This window comes from Mobula birostris, chromosome 9 (genome assembly GCF_030028105.1).
Source record: "Mobula birostris isolate sMobBir1 chromosome 9, sMobBir1.hap1, whole genome shotgun sequence".
Classification (NCBI taxonomy): domain Eukaryota; kingdom Metazoa; phylum Chordata; class Chondrichthyes; order Myliobatiformes; family Myliobatidae; genus Mobula; species Mobula birostris.
This window is the reverse complement of record NC_092378.1, coordinates 112,711,578-112,738,063: the sequence shown is the minus strand read 5'-3', so window position 1 is coordinate 112,738,063 and position 26,486 is coordinate 112,711,578. Positions and strand designations below refer to the sequence as shown.

Here is a 26,486-nt window from a genome sequence, read left to right as displayed (position 1 = left end):
AGAGCTACTGTACATATAGCTCTGGTTTTCATTATAAAAATAAATTAGGAACTGTGTGTATAGTTCAGGGAAGATTGATCAGGTGATGCCAGGAATTTGAATGATAAGCAGACTCGGTTTCTTGAGAAGACTGAAAGGTGACTTAATAGTGGTCCGAATGGAAAAACACAGAGATTATTCATAAAAGATAATCACTGAGAAATCTAAAAGAGAATCCAGAAGAAATTTAATTGTACAAAGAGTACAGAAACACAAATGGCATAGAAGCATTTAAAAGGAAGCAAGGAGGTAAGGCTGGAAGAAATGTGAGTGGAACATAGTGTCAGAGTGGTTTGGTTAGGCTGAATGGTTTCAGTAGCGTAACAATATCCACCTGCATATTTTCATAGAGCAATGTTAATGAAAACACTAAATAAACCTAAATGCTTAACAAGTTGTAAGGCAAAAGCAGCTCATAATTGTTGTATACTTCATCATACATGTTTTACAATAACATTTTCAGACTGTCAGGCAGGTCGTGGCTGCACCTCTGATTAAAGATGTGAAAAGAATGTGCTGAAAATGAAATTTTAGTTGACTACTAAATATAGTCGTTATCCTGAAACTAAGTTTTAATACTGATGCTGCTTCATTTGATGTTAATTTTGCTGTAATCTCTATCCTGATCCGATGCTATCTACATAGGAAATTAAATTGGGATGCTTCCAGTTCTGAATTTTGTTTTGGATGCATCAAACTGTTGTGGATTATTCATGCTTTGCAGATGTTAACCTTCAAGAGGTCTATTTATTCAACGACCCTCAATTAATGTGTAGATGGTGACTTGTAGTTATAAATTGAGGATAGAGGTGTGCATTTTATGGTTTTAATATCAGTGCATCAGACTGGTACATCAGGCATCTTTTCCTGAACTGTGACTACAATATATTACAGAAGAATTATTGACAGCATTATGTCAGCCATGGAGTTGGGAGGTAGATTACAAGCCATTCTGCACTGCACAGTTTATTTTAGAGCAGTCATTTATTCTCAAAATGGTTAATTCAGTGAACATAGAAAATAGACGAATAATTTCTCTTAAATTAGAAGAGTAATTTCTTCAGGAAGAAGGAGGCCAGTTAAATACAAATTACATTAATAAAAATAACTTTCACCAAGTTTCATTTGAAGGGGAAATCATACAATCATCTCCACTGTAGATGACTATAATTTTGTCATTACTTGCAGAAGTGTTGTATGTAGATTCTGCTTCCTGTGGTATTTTTCTCCCACAAAATTTGTAGACAGCAATATCTTTTTAATTAGAGTAAACCAGTTTACTAATCTTGGAAGATGTATCAGTAATTTAAAGTTTACTCTAGGTTATTTTTAAAGATAGAAATTTGTTGAAACTTTCTTGAGGAACACTGAATTTTAGATATTTAATTTTCATAAATAAAAACCTGTCCACCCAGATGAGTAAAGGGTAGCTGTAACTCAACCTGGTGTAGAGGTATTTATAACATTTGTTTGAAAAATACTTGAGGTGCCCAGAGAATTCAAAACTTCCAAGACCATTGAACTTAAGTGATGCAATTCTGGCATTGAGAAAATGGCACAGAAGGGGAACATTTGTGAATATTTAAGCTGCTTCTCAGAAACTTAACAACTTGCTCTGCAGAAGCTTGAAATTTTTCTCATGGTTCCCCTTCAGAGACAAATCCTCTTCCTGTGGGAACCAAAAGGTGATACATGAAGGATCAAATGGCTTGAGTAAATGGAACTTTTTTGCTGATACATTCCACTATGTTCCATAAAATTGTTCAAAGCTGATAAACACATTTATTCATTTGGCTGCAGAACTGGTTGAAATGAGATAATCATGCAAGAATGTTCAGGTTCACTTAGAACCAGCAGCAGTCCCATCTTGGGTCAATTTTTTCCGCTGTACTACAAACTCGTTTTTTCTTTTGGTATAAAAAGTGCACCTTTTAGAATGTTACAACTGAAGTACAGAGTGAATATTACTTGCATTTTTTTCCTCCACACCTCAATTGTTGCCATTAGACCATAAGACACAGGAGCTTAATTCCTGTAGCATTAGATCATGTTCCTCCAGCAAGATCAAGTTCCTCCACCATTTGATCATGGCTCATTTATTTTCCTTCACAATCCCATTCTCCTGCCTTCTCCCTGAAACCTTTGCCACCTTCAATCAAGTAAACTATCAACCTCTACTCTAAATATAAAACTTAACTTAGCCCCACAGCCATCTGTGGCAATGAATTCTGCATATTCACGGCCCTCTGGCTAAATAAATTTCTCCTCGTCTCTGTTCTAAAGGAATGTCTTTCTATTCTGATCCTAGAATTTCCCACTATTGGAAACATCTTCTCTTCCACTCAATTTAGGTCTTTAAATATTTGGCATGTTTCCCCCCCCAAAAAAAACACCTCCATTCTTCTAAATTTCAGCAAGTACAGTCCCAGAACCATCAAACCCTCTTCATACAATAACCCTTTCATTTCTGGGGTTATTCTTGTGAACCTCCACTGGGCCTTTTCCAATGTCAGGACATCCTTTCTTAGATATGGGATTCAAAGCTGCTCACAATACTCCAAATGTGGTCTGACCAATGCCTCAGCATTACACCCTTTAATATTCTAGTTTTCTTGAAATGAAAGCTAACATTGCCTTTGCCGTCCTTTACTACCAACTTAACCTGCAAGTTAACATTTAGGGAATCCTGCACAAAGACTCCCAAGTCCCTTTGTACCTCCGATTTCTGAAATTGACTCCCTATAGTCTATACTTTTTTACTAATACCAAATTGCAAAATCATGCACTTCCTTGAGCTGTATTCCATCTGCCACTTCTTTGCCCATTCTTCTAATCTGACCAAGTCCTCCTGCAGACTCCCTGCTTCCTCAACACTGTGTGTCCCGGCACCTTACAGGGCAATCAAACAAACAGCACTGCATTCATGCCCCAGAGTATTAGAATGTTTTTATATTTGGGACCACTTTAACTAATCCTTGTATATCTCTAGCTAGTGTGTTGTCTTTTAAAATGTGCAATTTTCATTTTGAGGTTTTGAAGTCTATTTTAAAATTGAACTTAAAATAAAAAAGCTAGAGTGGCGATTATGCGGTACCTGTGAGATACTGGTCTGGTAGCAAGGAGGTCTTAGGCCATTGAAGGCCAGGGCATGCTGTGTGAGTGTATTGTTTCCACATACACACGAAGACACAGATATACAAATCCTTTTCCTCTCCATCACCATCCTGATCCCCTCCTCAACAAGTTTCCATTTTCTTATTGTTCATACATCGTTCCCTTAACTCCATATTCCATCACCTTCCCTTGCTTCTTTCTTTCCCAGTTTCCTCTCTTCCTCCACCCACTGCCCCCATCTCCTTGGTGGATGATCTTTCCAAGACTGAGCTTGCTCAGTGACTGCTGGTGATTGTGGTCTTCAAGGCCATTCACCAATCGCAAATCTCCCATCTCCTCTCATCTTCTGTCCCAACCATTGCCCAGGACCATGATGGGAAAACCTGAGGAGAACTTTTAGACTCTTGCACAATTATTATCTCTTGGAGCTTTACAGCTAGGTTGGTGAGTCCCAGCCAGCAAATATCAACCCTTGGAAACTGACTTATCTTGTATGAGTGGGAGTATCTCATTCAGCATATGCTGATTCTTATTTCTTTGCCCTGAAACTTAAGGGCTTTCTTTTACCATGCACCTCTTAGAGGTCTCCGCCTCTAGTGCCCATCTTAAAATCTGAAGCTGGATGCATCTTCTGCTTCCTTCAGGTAACCTCTTTCTCTTGCATTCCTCTTGTATACGTGAACTTTGTCTCCGATGTTAAGAAATATAACAAAAATAGAAGTGTATAAACATTATAAATTGTCATCTCCACTGCAAACCCTTGAGGAAGCAGCTAGATCTTTTACTTAGTGTAGAATTCAAATCAGCTTTGCTGTCTTATGCCCATATCTTCTGATTCTGCTGGCATACAGGATAATTTTTCCAGACCGAGCTTTCATACTGCACTGAGGTAAAGTATTCACATTCTATAAATGACTATAGATTGAAGTCAGTGATCTGAATCATTGAGCTTGATGTTGAATATACCCACTGCCAACATGATTCAGAGTATCCTTCTAGGTTTCAAATCTATCATCTAAATCAGGCTTATCACCAATGCAGCTAACATTTTATTTTCATGATGAGGACTAGATGTTGAAGTTTCTTTTGAAGTGGGTGTAACTGTCACTTAGAATACAATACATCTTGAATTGGGTTCACTTGGTTTCTTTGTCACATGTACTGAAGTATGCTGAGAAACTTGTGTGTCATCCGTGCAAATTTTTTCATCACATCAACACATCGAAGTAGTACAAAGGAAGAACAGTAAGATTGCAGAATGGTGTTACAGTTACAGAAAAGTGTAATGTGTGCAGACAGTAAACTGCAAGATAATGACAAGATACTGTAGATTTTCAGTGCAAGAGACTCTTATTGTGCAAGAAGTCTTACAGCAATGGGATAAAAGCTGTCAGACTAAGAATCAAAATCAGGTTTATTATCACTGACATATGTTATAAAATTTATGGGAAGAGGTACCGTCGACGTTTCGGGCTGGGACCCTTGGTCAGGACTAACTGAAAGAAGAGATGGTAAGAGATTTGAAAGTGGGAGGGGGAGGGGGTTCCCTAGCAATCCCCCAATATAATCCTTGCCGAAAGATGGGACGATTTACAATGACCAGTTAATCTAGCAGCTGGTAGGTCTTTGGACTGTGGGTGGAAACTGGAGTACCCGGACGAAGCCCATGTAGTCATAGGGAGAACATACGAACTCCTTACAGGCAGCAGCGGGAATTGAACCAGAGTCGCTTGTACTGTAAAACATTGTGCTAACTATTACGCTACTGTGTCACCCAAGTACTCATTTGTTCCTGCCTGCTTGTACCTGCTAGGCACCTCCTTCGTTTTCTTAGCAGGGCCTCAATATCCCTTGAAGACCTAGATTGCCTAAACTTAGTTATCCTTGCCTTTTATTCTGACAGGAACATACAAACTCTAGACTCACAGAATTTCACTTTGGACGGCCTCTCACTTACCAAGTACACCTTTGCCAGAAAACAGCCTGTCTGAATCCACACTTGCGGGATCCTTTCCAATATCATCAAAATTGGACTTCCTCCAATTTAAAATCTCAACTGGAGGACCAGACCTATCCTTTTCCCTTCTTCCATAGATGAAACTAATAACATTATGATCATTAGATACAAAGTGTTCCTCCACTGCGACCTCTCTAAAAATTTGCTCCTCTAGATCCTGTGCACTGTGTGGTCTATAATATAATCCCCTAAATGTGATTATACTTTTCTTACTCCACAGTTCTACCCATAAAGCCTCAGTGTACGAGCTCTCTAGTCTGCCTTGACTGACCACTGCTGTGACACTTTTTTTCTACTAGTAATGCCACTGCTTTCCCTTTAGTTCCACCCCCACCACCTTATCACACATAAAACAATAGAACCCCGGAATACTGAGCTACCAGACTTGCCCCTCCTGCAACCAAGTCTCACAAATGGCTACATAGTCGTAATTTTTGTGCTGATCCATGCCCAAAGCATATCTGCCTTTCCTACAATACTCCTTTGAAATGTATGCAGCTCAGAACATTAATAATCGCCCCATGAAAATCATCTTTCTCCACAACTACTCCACTATCTGTTCTGGTGCTGTGGTTCCCATCCCTCTGCAACACTAGTTAACCCCCCCCCCCCCCCATGTTGCATTAGCAACATCTGTACAAGATTGATTTTGTGATTGCATCAGTGTGTTGGGTGCACGATAAATCCTTTGAGATGTTGTTGCCTAGGACTTGAAGCTGCTCAGCTGTTCCATCAGTGGTCACCGCTGAATGAGGACCGATGTACTTAAGTTCTCGCAGCTTCCTCATCCTGAAGTCCACAGTCAGTTCCTTGGTCTTGCTGATGTTGACTGTGAGGTTTTTGTTGTGACAATACTCAGCCGTTTAATTTGTCTCACTCCTGTACACCTCATTGCCCCCTGAAATTCTACCAACAGCAGTGCTGACATCAGCAAACTTGTAGACGATGTTTGAGCTGTGCCTAGCTGCACGGTTACAAATGAAGAGAGAGTAGAGCAGTGGGCTAAGTACATGTCGTTGTAATAGCCATTAAGCAAGAGATGTTGTTATTGATCTGCACTGACTGCTTTCCTGATAAGAAAGTCAAGGATCCAGTTGCAGAGGGAGGTACAGAGGTTCTGATTTAGAGATTTAGAAACATAGAAACATGGAAAATAGGTGCAGGAGTAGGCCATTTGGCCCTTCGAGCCTGCACGGCCATCCAGTATGATCATGGCTGATCAACTCAGAATCCTGTACCAGCCTTCCCTCCATACCCCCTGATCCCTTTAGCCACAAGGGCCATATCTAACTCCTTCTTAAATATAGCCAATGAACTGGCCTCAACTGTTTTCTGTGACAGAGAATTCCACAGATTCACCACTCTCTGTGTGAAGAAGTTTTTCCTAATCTCGGTCCTAAAAGGCTTCCCCTTTATCCTCAAACTTCGACCCCTCGTTCTGGACTTCTCCAACATCAGGCACAATCTTCTTGCATCTAGCCTGTCCAATCCCTTTAGGATTTTATACGTTTCAATAAGATCCCCCCTCAATCTTCTAAATTCCAACGAGTATAAGCCTAGTCGATCCAGTCTTTCCTCATATGAAAGTCCTTCCATCCCAGGAATCAATCTGGTGAACCTTCTTTGTACTCCCTCTATGGCAAGAGTGTCTTTCCTCAGATTACCCTGTGCACTTATCCTCCTGGCACTTATCCTTGTAAGCGGAACAAGTGCTACACATGCCCTTACACTTCCTCCCTCACCACCATTCAGGGCCCCAGACAGTCCTTCCAGGTGAGGCGACACTTCACCTGTGAGTCGGCTGGGGTGGTATACTGCGTCCGGTGCTCCTGATATGGCCTTCTATATATTGGCAAGACCCGATGCAGACTGGGAGATCGTTTTGCTGAACACCTACGCTCTGTCCGCCAGAGAAAGCAAGATCTCCCAGTGGCTACACATTTTAATTCCACATCCCATTCCGATATGTCTATCCACGGCCTCCACTACTGTAAAGATGAAGCCACACTCAGGTTGGAGGAACACCACCATATATACCATCTGGGTAGCCTCCAACCTGATGGCATGAACATTGACTTCTCTAACTTCTGCTAATGCCCCACCTCCTCCTCGTACCCCATCCGTTATTTATTTATATACACACATTCCTTCTCTCTCTCTCCTTTTTCCTCCTCTGTCCTCCTGACTATACCCCTTGCCCATCCTCTGGTTTTCCCCCCCCTCCCCCTTTTCCTTCTCCCTGGGCCTCCTGTCCCATGATCCTCTCATATCCCTTTTGCCAATTACCTGTCCAGCTCTTGGCTCCATCCCTCCCCCTCCTGTCTTCTCCTATCATTTTGGGTCTCCTCCTCCCCTCCCACTTCAAATCTCTTACTAGCTCTTCCTTCAGTTAGTCCTGACGAAGGGTCTCGGCCTGAAATGTCGACTGTACCTCTTCCTAGAGATGCTGCCTGGCCTGCTGCGTTCACCAGCAACTTTGATGAAAATGAATCTGTTTTCTTTGAAGTTATTAAAATGAGGAGTGACCTTATTGAAACAGATTTTAAGGAGGCATGACACAGTGGATGTTAAGGTATTTCTCCAAATGGGTGGGTTTGAAACAAGGGGGCGTAGTTACCAGATAATCAGGGATGAGGTGATCATTTCAACTGAGGCTACATCCACACTAAGCGTTTTTCAAAATATCTCTGTCCACATTAGATGGATATTTGGGTGTATCTCCTACTGGGCATGCGCAGGACACATGGAAAACAAGCGAAGAGGAAACGGTATACTTGGTGCGTGTTTGTCCAGATACAGAGTAGAAAAACTTCAGAGGAATTGCTCTTGGCTCTCGCGCAGGAGGACTTAAAACTAAAAAAACAAATACTTCAGTGCCTCTGAATCAGAGGCGTTTGGCAAAGTTAAACAATGCAGATGTAATGAAAGGGGGCATTTTGTCTGACCGCCAGAGCAGTTTGCTGTTTACTGCGAGGGCCTGTTCGACCCCTCGGAAAACTTCTACCAAAAAGGGTCCTCTCCCTGATTCAACATCCCCACATCCATCACTGCTGTATTTGCATTTTTCCTTCCCCCTTCCCCAAGTGACTTGAACAGACCTGATGCTATCTAGGAACTGTCCTCGCCTCTGCGTCTTACCAGACTGCACAAGAAATGGATACACACTGGAGCACTGAACAATTGTTGCCATCTGTCTGGATTCATTCTAAGCTAATATTTTACTAACGGTGTATTAGCTTAGAAGAACTGTCCGTTGCACTGCTAACAATTATTTCGTCCTCCAGTCGTTTCCAGCACACTTGTGCACTGGAAATGAGATTAAACAATCGTGATTCTTGAACAATAAATAACTAGGGCATTCGTTAAAGCCCCTATGCATCTGCCCGCCTAAATCATGCACACCACATACGTACATGCAAACTTGTCCACCTATGCACGAGTCTAATCATGCATCCACTCGCACACTCACCTCGTGTACTCGTATGTATTTGCACCGCGTACATCAAATGCAGTTCCCCTCACACCCCATAAATCTATTTTTGCACATCGCGCTGAGCTTTGCTACGGAAGAAATGTGGCAAATGTTCAGGGGATATTTGCGTGGGGTTCTGAGTAGGTACATTCCAATGAGACATGGAAAGGATGGTAGGGTACAAGATCTGTGCTGTACAAAGGCTGTTGTAAATCTAGTCAAGACGAAAAGAAGTGCTTACGAAAGGTTCAGAGAGCTAGGTAATGATAGGAATCTAGAAGATTATAAGGCTAGCAGGAAGGAGCTTAAGAATGAAATTAGGAGAGCCAGAAGGGGCCGTGAGAAGGCCTTGGTGGACAGGATTACGGAAAACCCCAAGGAATTCTGCAAGTATGTGAAGAGCAAGAGGATAAGGTGTGAGAGAGTAGGACCAATTCAGTGTGACAGTGGGCCAGCTAGTGGCGTAGTGGCATCAGCGCCGGACTTTGGAGCGAAGGCTCCCGAGTTCGAATCCAGCCGGCTCCCTTGAGTGCTTTCCATCCGTGCTGGGTTGAGCGTCGGGCTAGTAACTTGGCCTCATAAAAATAAGAAAGCCTGCTTAAAAAAAAATGCTGTCATGACGGCGTGCCGATGACTCCACTCTATGTTAAGGACTTTCTTCTTCTTCAGTATGACAGTGGAAAAGTGTGTATGGAACCGGAGGAAATAGCAGAGGTACTTAATGAATACTTTGCTTCAGTATTCACTGTGGAAAAGGATCGATTGTAGGGATGACTTGCAGTGGACTGAAAAGTTTAAGCATGTAGATATTAAGGAAGAGGATGTGCTGGAGCTTTTGGAAAGCATCAAGTTGGATAAGTCACCAGGACTGGATGGGATGTACCCCAGGCTACTGTGGGAAGCGAGGGAGGAGATTGCTGAGCCTCTGGCAGTAATCTTTGCATCATCAGTGAGGACAGGAGAGGTTCCAGAGGATTGTAGGGTTGCAGATGTTGTTCTCTTATTCGAGAAAGGGAGTAGGGATAGCCCAGGAAATTATAGGCAGTGAGTCTCACTTCAGTGGTTGGTAAGTTGATGGAGAAGATCCTGAGAGGCAGGATTTATGAACATTTGGAGAGGCATAATTTGATGAGGGATAGTCAGCCTGGCTTTGTCAAAGGCAGGTCGTGTCTTACGAACCTGATTGAATTTTTTGAGGATGTGACTAAATGCATTGATGAAGGTAGAGCTGTAGATGTAGTGTATATGGATTTTAGCAAGGCATTTGATAAGGTACCCCATGCAAGGCTTATTGAGAAAGTAAGGAGGCATGGGGATCCAAGGGGACATTGCTTTGTGGATCCAGAACTGGCTTGCCCACAAAAGGCAAAGAGTGGTTGTAGACGGGTCATATTCTATATGGAGGCCGGTGACCAGTGGTGTGCCTCAGGGATCTGTTCTGGGACCCCTACTCTTTGTAATTTTTATAAATGACCTGGATGAGGAAGTGGAGGGATGGGTTAGTAAATTTGCTGATGACACAAGGTTGGAGGTGTTGTGGATAATGTGGAGGGCTGTCAGGGGTTACAGCGGGACATTGATAGGATGGAAAACTGAGCTGAGAAGTGGCAGATGGAGTTAACCCAGATAAGTGTGAGGTGGTTCATTTTGGTAGGTCAAATATGATGGCAGAATATAGCATTAATGTCAAGACTCTTGGCAGTGTGGAGGATCAGAGGGATCTTGGGGTCCAAGTCCATAGGACATTCAAAGCTGTTACGCAGGTTGACTTTGTGGTTAAAAAGGCATATGGTGCATTGGCCTTCATCAATCGTGGGTTTGAGTTTTAAGAGCTGAGAGGTACTGTTGCAGCTATATAGGACTCTGGTTAGACCCCACTTGGAGTACTGTGCTCAATTCTGGTCGCCTCACTACAGGAAGTACGTGGAAACCATAGAAAGGGTGCAAGAGGAGATTTACAAGGATGTTGCCTAGATTGGGGAGCATGCATTATGAGAATAGGTTGAGTGAACTCGGCCTTTTTTTCTTGGAGCGATGGAAGATGAGAGGTGACCTAATAGAGGTGTACAAGATAATGAGAGGCATTGATTGTATGGATAGTCAGAGACTTTTCCCCAGAGCTGAGATGGCTAGCACGGGAGGACACTGTTTTAAAGTGCTTGGAAGTAGGTACAGAGGAGCTGTCAGCTGTAAGTTTTTTATGCAGAGAGTGGTGAGTGCATGGAATGGGCTGCCAGCGGCGGTGGTGGAGGCGGAGGCGGAAACGATAGGGTCTTTTAGGAGACTCCTGGATGTTTACATGGAGCTTGGAAAAATAGAGGGCTATGGGTAAAGCCCTAGGTAGTTCTAAGGTAAGGACATGTTCGGCACAGCTTTGTGGGCCGAAGGGCCTGTATTGTGCTATAGACTTTCTTTGTTTCTATGTTTCTATATCTGTACCCATCAACTTCGTCATCTCCTCAGATGACTAACCCTTCATCTTCAATCATTCTAGGGAATCCTTTGGACTGAAAACTTGGATTAAGCTTGTAACACTTCACAATTTTTGGAGTCTTCAGTAAGCAATTTAGATAAAGAAAATGAGTCAATATTTCTCAGTTATGTGCACATTCCAACAGATTTTTTTTCTGAAGTTATGCAATTCTTCAAATTTTTCTTAAAGATTTTTTGAGAGGTTCTTGATTCGTCAGGGTGCCAAAGGTTATGGGGAGAAGGCAGGAAAATGCAATTGAGAATGATGATCAATCAGCCATGATGTTCTGGCAGAGCAGACTTGATGTGCTGAATAGAGCAGAATTTGGCCAATGTCTTATGGTCTTAATTGGACAAAGCATCGGTGTGGTACAAGTGTGTTTTTGTATTGCAGGTGTATAGTTGTAGTTGGCAAAAGAGCAAATGAGTGTTGCTTTACAGTTCATCTGATGGTTTCATCAGGTATTTTAATTCTCTTTGCAAATTAGCCATAAAAGCTTGTATCTAATTAATGGACAAAGTACAAAATATAATTTTCATTGGAGTTGCTTCATCTGACACCCACATTGAACAGCTACTTAAAATTGTTGGGATTTTTAGGGCAAAAAACTTAATGATAAATTTTATTTCAATGTGCAAGTAAAATTATTGGAACTGCACCATATAATGTTGAAACTAGGTTTAAAAACCTGTAGATTTTGAATTAACTGCTATTAATTTTTGGAAATACAATGAATGTTATGGAACAATTAGATCTAATTGAAATATATCCATACATTTACTGGACTATTGAGAACAAGTTCGTAGATGAGATAAAATGATTGCCATTATTTTGGATTTAACATCTGTCTGCAATTGCTTATAATCTATTTTCAGAACAACTATTTGGAATGCAAACATTAGATATATACCTTCTCTACATAGAAGTCAAGTAACATTTGCTGGAAATTTGAAATTTTAAAAATGTCCTGTTATTTTTCTAGCAGACAGGAAAATTGAATTAAGTTTTGTTATTGGTGAGATATTGTTATTTATAGATGGCATTTGAGGAGTGCCTAGCCACACATTCATGGGTGTAGAGAGAGTAGAGCAGTGGGTTAAGCACACATCCCTGAGGTGAACCAGTGTTGATTGTCAGCGAAGTGGAGATGTTATTACCAATCCGCAGAGATTGTAGTTTTCCGGTGAGGAAGTCGAGGATCCAGTTGCAGAAGGAGGTATAGAGGCCCAGGTTCTGTAGCTTTTTGATCAGGACTGCAGGAATGATGCTGTTAAACACTCAGATATAGTCATTGAGCATCATACATTTAAATTGGGAGTACAACGAAATGATGTTAATATCAATACTGTAATACATTCAAAATGTTTGCGAGTTAGTTTGAATGTTTAATATTACCAGATGGCTAAAGTACAAGCATACCTTCTTAACTAGAGACTAGAGATATTCCCAAGCAATTGTACAACCTTTGTAAAGGTAGTTCTGATTTTAAAGAATAATGCATTGAAAGCATATAGTAATGCTTGGAAAATGACACTGAGGAGGTAGTAATAAGGAACAAAGAAATGGCAAACAACCTGAATAAGTATTTTTTGAGACTTGACTGTGGAAGACACCAGCAACATGCCAGACATTAACGAATCAGTGATACTGCAGGACAGGAAAGATACCAGTATGTACAGAAGATTGGCTCAGTGATGCAAGGCAGAGTAGAAATAAAGGATGCCTTTGCTGGTTGGCTGCTGGTGACTAGTGGTGTTGCCCAAGGGGTTGGTGTTGGGTCTGCTACTTTTCACGTTTATATGTCAATGATCTGGAAGATGGAATTGCTGGCTTTGTGGCCAAGTTTGCAGATGATACAAAGATAGGTGGAGGAGCAAGTTGTGTTGAGAAAGCAGGGAATCTGCAGAAGGTCTTGGACAGATTAGGAGAATGGGTAAAGAAGTGACAGATGGAATACAACATAAGGAAGTGTGTTATCAGAAATAAAGGCGTAGACTATTTTCTAAATGGAGAGAAAATTCAGAAATCAGATGTGTAAAGGGAATTGGGAGTCCTTGTGCAGGATTCCCTAAAAGTTAACTTGCTGGTTGATTGGGTAGTAAAGAAGGCAAATGACCTGATAGCATTTATTTCAAGATGACTGGAATACAAAAGCAAGGATGTAATGCTGAGGCTTTATAGGGCATTGGTTAGACCACATTTGGAATATTGTGAGCAGTTGTGGGTCCCACATGTAAGGAAGGATATATGTTGTGCTGGCATTGGAGAGAGTCCAGAGAGATTTACAAGATTAATTCCAGGAATGAAAAGGTTAATATGAGGAGGCTTTAATGGCTCAGGACCCATACCTTGGAGTTTAGAAGGATGAGTGGGGTTGGGGTGGGGGCATCTCATTGAAACCTATCACATATGGAAAGGCCTCAATAAAGTGGATATGGAGAGTTGTTTCTTCTTGTGGAAGAGTCTAGGATCAGAGGACGCAGCCTCAGAATAGGAGGATGTCCCTTTAGAACAGACATGAGGAATTTCTTCAGCCAGAGGGTGCTGAATCTATGGAATTCATTGCAATAGACCGCTGGGAAGGCCAAGTCATTGGGTATATTTAAAGCAAAGGTTGATAGGTTTTTGATTAGTAAGGACATTGAGGAATATGGGGATTGACAGGGAAAATAAATCAGCCATGAATGAATTGCAAGACTGACTCAATGGGCTGAGCAGCCTAATTCTGCTCTTATGTTTTATGGTCGTATCGTTGTTTTCATCATAATTTTGAAATATTGTAAGTAGCATAATTATGTCTAATTGAAATGTTTCCTAATGATGGAATATCTGGTTTTATCAGTGCAGGGATTGCTGTTGGTTTCTACGGTAATGGAGAAACTAGTGATGGAATCTTCAGGCTTGCCTATTCAATGAGACATGCAAACCGCACCATAACAGGAGTCGAGTACCTGGTAAGCCATTATTTCTTTAAGAAAACCCCGTTGTTTTCAGTAACACACACTCTAAGATCAAAATGTAGTGCTCTTGTATTCATTGTGTTTTTCCAAATTGTAATCTATTTCAAACCATTCCTGAAGTACATTGAGCTTGAAATATGCAGGTTCCATAAGACCTTAAGAAACAAGAGTAGAATTAGTCCATCCAGCTCATCGAGTCCGCTTAGCCGTTCAGTCATGGTTACCGCAGAGTGGTAAGTGCTGCCAGAGGTGTTGGTAGAGGCAGCTACTTTGGAGACGTTTAAGAGGATCGGAGATAGGCACATGGATGAAAGAAAACTGGAGGGTAATGTGGGAGTGAGGGGTTAGATTGATCTTAGAGAAGGATAAAAGGTTGGCACAACACCATGAGCTGAAGGGTCTGTGCTGTGCTGTGCTGTTCTTTGTTAACATTGCATTTGCCTTCTTTACTACTGTCGCAACCTGCAAGTTAACCTTTAGGGAATCCTGCACAAGGACTCCCAAGTACATTTGCAGCTCTGATTTCTGAATATTGTCCCTATTTAGAAAGTAATCTGCACCTTTATTTTTTCTAGCAAAGGGCATGACCATGCACTTCCCAATGTTTTACCCCTTTTTGCTACTTCTTTGCCCGTTTTCCCAACCTGTCCAAGTCCTTCTGCAGGCTCCCTGCTTCCTCAACACCTTTTGCCCCTCAACCTATCTTTGTATCATCCACAATTACATCATCAAGGTCATTAACATATAATGTGAAGAGTAGCGGAACCAACCCTATCCTCTGAGGAACTTCATTAGTCACCAGCAGCCAACCACAAAAGGCCCTCTTTATTCCCACTCTGTCTCTTGCCAGCCAGCTTGTCTTTTGTCCATGCTGGTATATTTCCTGTAGTACAACTGGCTGTTATCTTGTTTAGCAGCCTCATGTGTGGCACCTTGTCACAGGCCTTCTGAGAATCCAAGTAAACAACATCTTCTGACTCTTTCTCTATCCTGTCTGTTATTTCCTCAAAGAATCCGAACAGATTTGTCAGGCAAGATTTTCCCCTAAGCAAACTATGCAGACTTTGGCCTATTTTTATAAAATGTTTTCAGGTACCCAGTAACCTCATCCTTAATTATGGGCTCTAAAATCTTACCAACCATTGAATTTAAACTAACCGGCCTATAATATCTTGTCTTTTGCCTCCCTCCCTTTTTGTCGAATAGAATGGCACTTGTGATTTTCAAATCCTCTGGAATCATTCCTGACTAGTGATTCTAGAAAGATCATCACTGGGGCCTCCACAATCTCTTCAGCTATCTCCTTCTGAGCCATGGTGTGCAGTCCATCTTGTCCGGGTGTTACATTTAACTTCAGATCTTTCAGCTTCCCAAGCACCTTCTCCTTAGTAATAGGCTACACTCATTTCTGCCCAATAGCTCTCAATTTCTGGCATGTTGCCTGTGTCTTCCATGGTGAAGACTGGTATAAAATACTTATCCAGTTCCTCCACCATTCCTTTGTTCCTTATTTCTACTTTAGCATTATTTCCAGCAGTCTAATGTTCACTCTTGCTCTCTTTTACTCTTTGTACATCTGAAGAAAACGTTTGCTGTCATCTTTTATAGTATGCATTGACCCTTTTAACTTGAGTGTGCAGAGGAGATTTGCTAGGATGCATTTTGTATTAGTGAGTGTGGTTTATGAGAAAAGCTTAAGCTAGGGTTTTTCTCTTTGGAGTGAAGGAGGATGAGAAGTGACTTGATGAGATGTATAAGATGTTAAGGCGTATAGGTAGATTATACCTACATGTATAGATGGGCTATGCCATTGCCTTTTAAAAGGCAAGGGCATAATTTTAAGATGATTTGAGGAAAGTTATAGGGTGGATGATAGAGGTAGGTTTTTTTTTGAAGTATAAGCCATGGAATGAACTGCTAGGGGTGGTGGTAGAGGCAGCTTCATGAGGGATATTTAAAATGTTCTTGGGTAGGCACGTGGATGAAAGAAAATTGGCTGGATGTGGAAGGGTTAGCTTGATCTGGGATAGGTTAAAAGGTTGGTATAACCTTTGTGTTCTGAAGGGCCTGTCTTGTTTTATGTTCTATTGTCTAATTTACCATTGTATTTTGTCTTTTCTCCCCTCATCGCTTTTTGAGTTGCCTACTATTGGCTTGTTTTTTTTTTAAGAGCTTCCCAGTCCTCTAGCTTCATACTATTTTTGTAGTATAGTGTGGCCTCTCTTTCTTATGCTAGTTTTAGCTTTCCTGTCAACCACGGTTGCCTCATCCTCCCTTTTAGAATGCTTCTGTTTCTTTAGGTTGTATTGATTTTGTGTCCCTTGAATTATTCTCAGAAACTTCTGCCGTTGCTGCTCTGCTGTCACTCTTGCCTGAATCACCTTCCAATCAAATTTGGCCTGCTCCTTTCTCTTGCCTCTAGTTACTTTTAGTCAGTTGTAGTACTGATACATGCAATTTTAGTGTCTCCCAATTCATCTGATTTTTACTTTAGGTTTTTTAATTAAAGCAGCTGGAAGTATTGTTACAGGACTACCTAATGTGAGAAACTTGATTTATAAAGATTCCTCCTATCCAGTTGATTTGATCATGATGTATGAAAGTTAAGAAAATGCATAAAATAAAGAGAATTTACAGTACCAACACCATGCTAGTTCACCAATGTGACATTCAAACAATTAATATTAGCTCTAATGCTACAATGTTGGATGTAGTTGACACCAATAATGCTGTATTAAATGTGGCAAATTTGGTATACTGTCTGGCTTACTACATTTTTTTTGTTTAGCAGTTTCAGCATATTTTGTTAACTTATAAAATATTATTGTATCGGATGCTAGAGTCCTTTCTAACTGAATAACAGATTAAATTGAATTAGAAAGGAATTCATATCAGTAATGCAGAGGAGAAATCCGAATCAATAATGAACTGAATGAAGGCATGGGAAAGTGATGAAGAGGCACCTACTATCCTATGGGTCACAGCTTGGTTCCTGGATTGGCACACTGGATTTTAATGCATTGTCTATGCTGTGAAATTTCCCTAGTAGATCATTCAAAAAGGCAATAATGGCAAAATGTTATGGCTGACTGTCCTCAAGTAAATTAATTCCCTTGGTCTTGGATTTTGCATAAGTGAATTATACACAGTGATGCATTTTATTTCGCTAATGCTATATTTTCCCATCTGTTTTTCCTCATTCACCTTCACGAAAAAGAAATTCTCTCTCAATAATGTTCTGTGCTGTAACCATTCTATCACTGCTTTATTTTATAACTTATGCTGTGACCAGTTAAACCATAAAACTGAGTGTCCACATCCAAATTAACAACAAAATACATGCTCTTATTGTTTGCCAATCTCCTTACCACAAATCTTCATATTCAGGGATATGTGAGGGCATGTCTGAAATTAAAGGTTCCAGTTGTTCTGCCTCTCACTTCCATCTGGCTATCTTCCCTCTACACTCTGTCCTCATTCAGGGTTTGAGCTGAAACGACAACCATCCTCTTACTTCCACATGTGCTGCTTGACCTGTTGAATTCTTCCAACAGTTTATTTTTAGTTTCTGATTCCAGCATCTGTAATCTCTAGTCGCCAACTGAATGAAACTGTTGAGTGTTGAGCAGGTAAAGAGATTTTACAGTTGGTCTTGTGAACGATGAGACTAGAGGAATTAATTAACTCCTGTAAAGGACTCTTTGGGGAAGAGTGATCATAATATGATTAACTTTGCATTCAGTATGAGAGTAAAAACAAGCCATAAGCCAGAGTCTTAAATTTTGAGAACATGCATGTAGATAAGAACACACAAAATGCAGGAGGAATTTCTGCATTTCAGGCTGAGTTCTGTGGAGAGGAATAAACAGTCGAAATTTCGGGCTGAGTCCCTTCATCAGGATTATGCATACTGCCTTATGTACACAAGGTAGTAATACAGCATGGGGGCCAGGATTAGACAGGAGGAATAATTTTCATTAAGTTTATTACAATTCTTTGAGTCTTTTTTTTTGTGTGTTGGTCTGTATTTCCAGCATCTGTAGAATCTCTTGTGTTTATGTACATAAGAATGTTTATCAAATTGGATAAAGAAGGTGGGATATTTTTAAAAAAATGATGGTAATTAACCAGTGGTTGACAATGCTTAATAAATATGCATTCCACTGAAAATTAAGAGTTACAGGGGAAAAAATTATTTTATGTACAATAAAAGTGATTAAGCTTGATGATAGATTGAAAGCTAAGGCTTTAAATTGCAAAGAATAGTAATAATTGTAGTAACCCTAAAACTGGAGAACTTGTAATGACTAGCACATGTTGATTAAAAATTGATAGAAGGGATAAATAGAAAATGAGAACAAGTTAATGAGAAGTGACTATATAGTATCTTAAAAAATTAGTAATGTGAATACTTGTCTTTTAGAAGAAGAATCAAGGTAAGCAACAATGAGGAAAGTTATGGAGGAAAGAAATATTTAGCATCTCAACAGTAAAGAACTGAGCGCATAATAAAAATAGTAATTAACCAGGTGGTGGTGGGGGGTGGGGAGAACTTAAAATGATATCACTGGAGGAAAAAAGTACAAGGCAATCTAAAGGAACAGAGATTTCTGAGATCCTGATGGACTGCATCCCAAAGTGGAGGTAACAGGGAAACTTGATGCATTGCTGGCATCTTCTGCTATTTCAGTGGAATAGAAAGGAACATATATAACATCTAGTATTTTGAGCTGAGTTTGGGAACAGGACAGCGTAAGTCATAGGCAAGTTAGCTGGACACCAGCAGTTCAGAAAATGCTAGAATACATTTTAAGGTAGTAGAAACAGCATTTGGGGCAAAAACATGATTAGACACCTCCAAGAGGACCACAACCTTGTCGTTGGATTTGGAGGCTTGTGTGCCTCAATGACCTGGAGAGTTATGTTGGCTGGAGTCAGGGCTTTATGCTTTGGCTCTTGGTAGCGTCATCCATGCCAAACAGGTCAAAGGGTAGAGGGCAGACTGAGAGTGATCCATTGGTCCTCCAGATTCGGGGTTTTACCTCACAGCTACCAAACCTGACTGATCAAACAAAATTTTTGCAGAAACAGCAGTGGAGAATCCTTCTGCATCTGAGTGCGACGATATTCCTGAGTCTCCACCTAGGACTTGTGTGACTGACAAGAGTAAAAATTGAGAGGAAGCCCTGAACACCGCCAGAGATGGAGGACCTTCATTGCTGTCCTAAGTGCCAGCGGCGGAACTGACAGTAACACAGTATTAGACAGGAGGAATAATTTTCAATAGAATCATTGCAATTCTTTGAGGCTATAATCGGCATTATCGAAAAAGATGCCATTAGGATAGAGTGTATTTAGATTTCCAGAGTGAATGACTGCACAAGGATTAATGGATTTGTGTATTATAGATGGAAAAAATGTTGGTTAACATTTTTGTTGGACAAAACGTAATACAGTTGAGTTTTTTTTTTCCCCAGTTAGTTGCAGTTGTTAATATGTCTCTCTGATATCAGCAGTCCATTTTGGAGCTGTATGATCTACTTATGCGTTGTTCCATCTGACTAAGTTATTAATGCGTCCATGTTTTCTGCTGATATAAAATAGGAAGAAAAGTATACAATGAATAGATGACGAGGAGTGGCGATGTTATGCAAGTGGGCAAAAGATGGTAACTGGAGCATGATGAAGAAAATTAATAGGTTATTCACTCAGTAGGAAAGCAGATTTAGATTTTGTGAGACTATTAAATGCTGGTGCCGCAATCTGTCAGGATGCTTTCAGACAAGGAACAAGAAGTTACCTTGTACATGCAGTGAGTAATTCAGTTGCAAAAAAAATATGTTGGCCTTTATTATAAGGGGGAAGTTTTTCCACAGTTACACGGGGCTTTTCACAGTTCACAACAATACAAGTCTTTATGTTGACTTCAGCTTCAGAAATTATGACTTGCACAACTCATGTCCAGATCAATAATACAGATAGAATAAAACCAAGTAGTCCCTGGACAATCTTCAACTTGACTAGTGCTTTGGTTCTAACATCAAGAATCTTATTGCTTATTTTTATTTACTGTGTGTTTTTAACTTTGGCCATTGTGAGAATGTAGCTAAAATATACATGGTCTGTTCCTTCCTTAAAGAAATCTCGTTGTTCTGCTGCACTTTTCCCTGTCAATTTTGCATTCCAATTAATCTGGACCAAGTACATTATTCAGTGTAATCAAAGGTCAAAGTAAATTTATTATCAAAGTTTATGCATGTCCCTATATCCAACCCTGAGATTCATTTTCTTGTGAACCTTCACAGTAAGTACAAAGAAACACACAGAATCAATGAAAAACTGCACCCAACAGAGCAAACAACCAATGTGCAAAAGGCACCAAATTGTGCAAGTAGAAAAATAAAAAATAAAAACATAAATAATATGTAAGCAATAAATATCTAGAACATGAGATGAAGAGCCCTTGAAAGTGAGTCCATAGTTATGGGAACAGTTCAGTGATGGAGTGAGTGAAATTGAGTGAAGTTATCCCCTCTGGTTGAAGAGAGGTAATAACTGTTCCTGAACCTGGTGGTATGTGTCCTGAGGCTTCCGTACCACCTTCCTCATGGCAGCAATGAGAAGAGAGCATGATCCGGATGGTGGGGGTCCTTGATAATGGATGCTGCTTTTCTGCAACAGCGCTCCTTGTAGATGTGCTCAATGATGTGGAGCGTTTTTACCTGTGATGGAGTGGGCCATATCAGTACTTTATGTAGGCTTTTCAAGGGCTTTGGTGTTTCCATGCCAGGCCATGATGCATCCAGTCTGTATACTCCTCACTGTACATATATAGAGGTTTGTCAGTTTTAGATAATGTGCTGAATCTTTGCAAACTCCTAAGAAAGTAGAAGTGCTGCCGTGCATTCTTTGTGATGGCACTAATGTGCTGGACACAGGGCAGATCCTCTGAAATGATAACACCAAGAAATTTAAAGTTACTGACCCTCTCCACCTCTGATTCCCTCCCCCCCCCCACCCCCACCCCTACCATGAGGACTGAGTGATGGTCCTGTGTTCTATAATCAGCTCCTTGGTCTTGCTGACATTGAATGAGAAGTTGTTGCGGCACCACTCAGCTAGATTTTCAGTCTCCCTCCTATATATTGATTTGGCCAGTGACTGTGGTGTCACCAGCAAATTTAAATACAGCATTGGAGTTGTGCATAGCGTCACAGTCATAAGTATAAAACAAGTAGAGCAGGGGTCTAAGCACATAAACTTGCAATGCACCTGTGCTGATGTTGATTCTGTAGAAGATGTTGCTGCCAGTCTGAACTGATTTGGGTCTGCAAGTGAGGAAATTGAGGGTCCAGTTGCACGAAGTATTGAGGCCTAGGTCTTGAAGCTTATTGATTATTTTCGAGGTGATGACAATATTGAATGTAGAGCTGAAGTCAATGAAGAGCATCCTGATATATGCACTTTCACTGACCAAATGTTTCAGAATTAAGTAAAGAGCCAGTGAAATGGCACCTGCTGTTGACCTGTTGTGTCAGTAGGCAAACTGGAGTGGATTCAACTTGCTCATCAGGCAGGAGTAGATGTGTCTCATCACCAAACCCTCCAAGCACTTCATCACAGTGGATACAAGTGCTACTGAACAATATTCATTGAGGCAGGTTACCATGTTCTCCCTGGACACCGGTAAAATTGAAACCTGCTTGAAGCAGGCGGGTATCTCAGACTGCTGCATTAAGAGGCTAAAGATATCAGTGAATACTCCAGCCAGTTGATCAGCACAGGTTTTCAGTACTTGACCAGATGGCCTGTCTGCACCATTGACCAGATGGCCTGTCTGCACCAGATGCTTTCTGTGGGTACACCCTCTGAGGGTGACATGAGAGCATCCTCTCAGAGTCACATGGTCACCTGGGACTATGAAAGTTCATGAAGGTGCCTCCATGTTTTGTTGGTTAAAGTGAGCATAGAGGATATTGAGCTTATCTATAACTTTATCATAGATGTTACTTACTTGTAGGAGGTGATAGCATTAAGTCCTGTCACAGCTGTCAGTCTGTGATTCCAGTTTGGTCTGAAATTGCCATTTTACATGTGAGATAGCTTTCTGGAAGTCGTACCGAGTTTCTCGTACTTAGTCGCCAATTTCCTATTGAAATTGCCCTTCCTTCAATTAATTATATTTTGCTATGTTTTTTCTATAATTCACATAATCACTGTTTACTCAGTGAACCCCACCAAAGTATGACCTACACGAGAAAATCTGCAGATGCTGGAAAACTGAGCAACACATACAAAATGCTGGAGGAACTCTGCAGGCCAGGCAGTATCCCGCCGAAGGGTTTCGGCCCAAAACGTCGACTGTACTTTTTTTCCATGGATGCTGCCTGGCTTGCTGAGTTCCTGCATTTTGTGTGTGTTACAAAGTATGATCTATTTCATTCCATAAAACCAAATCGAGCAATGCCTCTTTCCTCATAGGGTCAGAAATATACTACTTAGCAAATTATCTCGATCTCCATTAGAAATTCTTCAATTTCACTGTCCTTAGTATCATTAATATGCCATTTTATGTTGGGAGAATGAAAAATCCACTTTTTTTTGTAGTTGCTCTGTTGTTTTTACACTTTCCCCACTTGGGGTTGTCTCTGCCACTCAGCGGTAACTTTTAGAACACAGTCAGCAGTGTAATGTTCCCTCTGCTTCTCAGCAGACAGATTCTGTCTTTGACAGTGGTATTCTCTCTCCAGCACTTTATTCTGATAGCACTCCTTTTTGTGCTTTGCTCTTCTTCCTGAGCACTTTGTATCCAGGAATATCCAAACCATTGTTGGTAGAATCTCAGGTGGTGACGAGAGGGTGTACAGGAGTGAGATATGCCAACTAGTGGAATGGTGTTGCAGCAACAACCTGGCACTCAACGTCAGTAAGACAAAAGAGCTGATTGTGGCCTTCAGGAAGGGTAAGACGAAGGAACATGTACCAATCTTCATAGAGGGATCAGAAGTGGAGAGAGTGAGCAGCTTCAAGTTCCTGGGTGTCAAGATCTCTGAGGATCTAACCTGGTCCCAACATATCAATGTAGTTTGTAAAGAAGGCAAGACAGCGGCTGTACTTTATTAGGAGTTTGAAGAGATTTGGCATGTCAACAAATACACTCAAAAACTTCTATAGTTGTACCGTGGAGAGCATTCTGACAGGCTGCATCACTGTCTGGTGGGGCTACTGCACAGGAAAGGAGCTGCAGAAGGTTGTAAGTCTAGTCAGCTCCAACTTGGGTACTAGCCTACAAAGTACCCAGGACATCTTTAGGGAGCGGTGTCTCAGAAAGGCAGCATTCATTATTAAGGACCTCCAGCACCCAGGGCATGCCTTTTCTCACAGTTACTATCAGGTAGGAGGTACAGAAGCCTGAAGGCGCACACTCAGTGATTCAGGAACAACTTCTTCCCCTTTGCCATCCGATTCCTTTATGGACATTAAAGCTTTGGGCACTACCTCACTTTTTAAAAATATACAGTATTTCTGTTTTTGCACTTAAAAAAAATCTATTCAATATGTGTAATTGATTTATTTGTTTATTATTATGTTTTATTTATTTGTTATTATTTTTCTCTCTGCTAGATTATGTATTGCATTGAACTGCTGCTGTTAAGTTAACAAATTTCATGTCACATGCTGGTGATAATAATTCTGATTCTGATTCCCCTTTTGAGCCTACGTTGTTATTGCTGTTATATTTTATTCCCATAGAGCTGTCTATTCCTAAAGTTTATCAGCTACCACCGTCCTCATTCTGATAATTTAATCTTGTCATTCATGAAAGGATATGCTAGATTCCTACCAGCCTTTCTGATTCTTGTTGCTTGCCACTGGATACTGCTGCACAATTTTGAGCATTGTACAACATGTGAAATGAGTAGGCCATTTTGAATGATAGTTTTAAGTTCCTCAATAATGTGGTTTTCCATGCCAAAGTGCACAAACAGCATTTCTAAATGACCTTTAAAACTATTTGCTGCATTTGCTTTATCAGTACCAGATTTCAGGATAAATGCATGTTTTGCAGTACTAAATGGATATCCTCAAAAATAATGCTCTGCATTAACCTTATAACTTTTAAAAGCAAGATTAATGTGCTACTAAATTACAATGAGAAAGTTCCATTTTGGAGATCTAAGTCCATTGGAGTTTAACATTATTTCAATGTATTATTTCAAACTATGTGATCCTGAAGTTTACTGAAAGTTTTATTCACTTTGTGTTTTTTTGGGCTTTAACTGGTACAGCCCGCAAGTATTGTCTGCAATTCTGATGAACGGTCTTGTCCCAAAATGTTGATTGTTTATTTCCCTGCATAGATGCTGCCTAACTTGCTGAATTCCTCCAGCATTTTATGTCTGTTGCTCACAATTTCCAGCTTCTGCAGAGTAACTTATGTTTATGCACTGTCTGCCAAAAAGGTGATCATGAATCAGCTTTTAACAACTTCAGACCTTCTTTTGAATGAACTGTGCATTTTTGAGTAGGGTAGTTCCAATATTTAGAATCCACATCAAGATAGTGTGTGATTTTTGGAGAGGAATCTGTAGTTGATAGTGTTCCCATTTACCTGTTGCCCATGTCAGTTTTAAAACTTACAATGTATACTTTATTCATAACAGTGTATATAGGGAATACACAACTTTTTTCATATTCATTGTACCAAGATTGTAGTCCTTCCCCATTGTCTTTGTGGTGGCTATACTGAGCTTTAATGTATCCCTGAGTATGTAGGCCTTCACTCTGGAATGTGTCAGTCAGCAGCGTTTCCCTGCAACATATCTTTGCACTGGAAGACCAATAAATTACAGTTACCGAGGTGATGAGCATTTAGAAGCATTTAGTATTTGTCTCAATATGCTCCCCCCACAAAGTGCTTGTGGATCACAGATTCACTATTAGCTAACTGTCATTGGATGAATGTTGATGAGAATTATTAAATCCTCCCCCATATCTGAGGAAACATACAGTCCATGAAGAAATAGATGATTGTCTAATCCCTATTGCAGCCATCTTGAGGGAAGCTTCTTGTGGGAGTGAGACTCTTGACTGCAGGATTTCTGCATTCTTACTGCCAGCCAAGTGAGGTCTTGGTGTTCATTTGTGAACTGTGCTGAAGAGGGGTTCTGTCAAATAACTTGGACAGACTCCTCTGGAAATCTTCCACAGGATCCTGTCGCACAGTCAGTGAGATACTCTTGGTTGACCATTTCCTGATAGATTTACGGATAAAGATATTTTTCTGTGGAAACTTTTCTACCAAGGATAGGTAGTGTAGTAAGATCTGACTCAATAGGACACCATTCAGCAAGGAGGGCAAGCCCATCCTTTGCTACTTGAAGAATAGTTGAACCTCTGCCCATAGTGGCTCTTGTTTGCATACTTCAGATCTGTATACAACCATGGGCAAAGGTGATCGTCAGAATGTTCTCAATGTGGGTGTGTTTATCCCCCTTTCTCTGGATATTTGTATCTTATGACCCTCTCTGTCCCTGATCTCCAGTTAAGACGGAAGATGGCTTGGGCATCGGCCATGGTGTAAGAGTGAGGTAGGGATCATACCAGGATTATGAACAGCAGTAGTGATGGCAACTTGGATTGCTCCAACTAGAATCACTGGCATTTTCTGGTTGTCTGACTTGATGATAAAGGGCCAATTGTCAATAAACATGACCTTGTTTACTGTGATTGGCTTCGTCTCTTGAGGCCAGTTCAAACTTGTCATAGATGTTTTCATGGTCACCATGGGACTGAGCTGAAAACTCCATTCACATACAACGAGGCTTTGATCTGAGTGCCTCTACTAGCTGATAACATCACTCCTTTAATGGCTTATTGACGGGTTTGGCAGAGAGCTCAATCCAACACAATGAGACAGAGGAAAGCTGGCAGCCTTGCCTGACTCTAGATTCGATGGAGAAGCCTTCCACTTCTCACGCATTAATTTAGATGTTGCTACTTATGTCTGTGTATAGCAATTGGATCCAATTCCTAATTCCCTCCCCAAGACCATTTTGGAGAAAACTTGCATCATGTGTGAGTGCAGTGTAACATTGATGGGTTTCACCTGCTCCATGCTGACCAGGCAAGTATCCACCTGCTGTCCCACATCATAAGTAGAGATATTTCTGAGAAGCACAAGGGTAGCAGAGAACTTCCGCAGAATGCTCTGTCGGTTTTGTCTGGGTAGATCACTTTTCTCAGAAAAGGCTTGATTGGTGTTGACTTTGTGCTGGATCTTATAATCTGTCATGGTGATATGGGCTGACTATTTCTGATGTTCGCTCTTCCTCCTCTTCTGCTTACAGATGAGGGTTTTGATGCTCTTTGCAGTTTTTGACATGCTGGCAGTTATATACATTGTACTTG

General features: G+C 40.8%; 1 protein-coding gene across 4 annotated transcripts in view; it reads left to right on the top strand.

Annotated features, from left to right (window-relative positions):
• Positions 1–26,486, top strand: part of LOC140202972 (protein tweety homolog 3-like) — a 202,874-nt gene that overhangs the window by 81,710 nt on the left and 94,678 nt on the right. For all 4 annotated transcript variants that reach the window (XM_072268621.1, XM_072268620.1, XM_072268619.1 and 1 more), the window contains exon 3: positions 13,958–14,069. In XM_072268621.1, the coding sequence (XP_072124722.1) occupies positions 13,958–14,069 (112 nt within the window). The remainder of the gene's footprint in view (positions 1–13,957; positions 14,070–26,486) is intronic.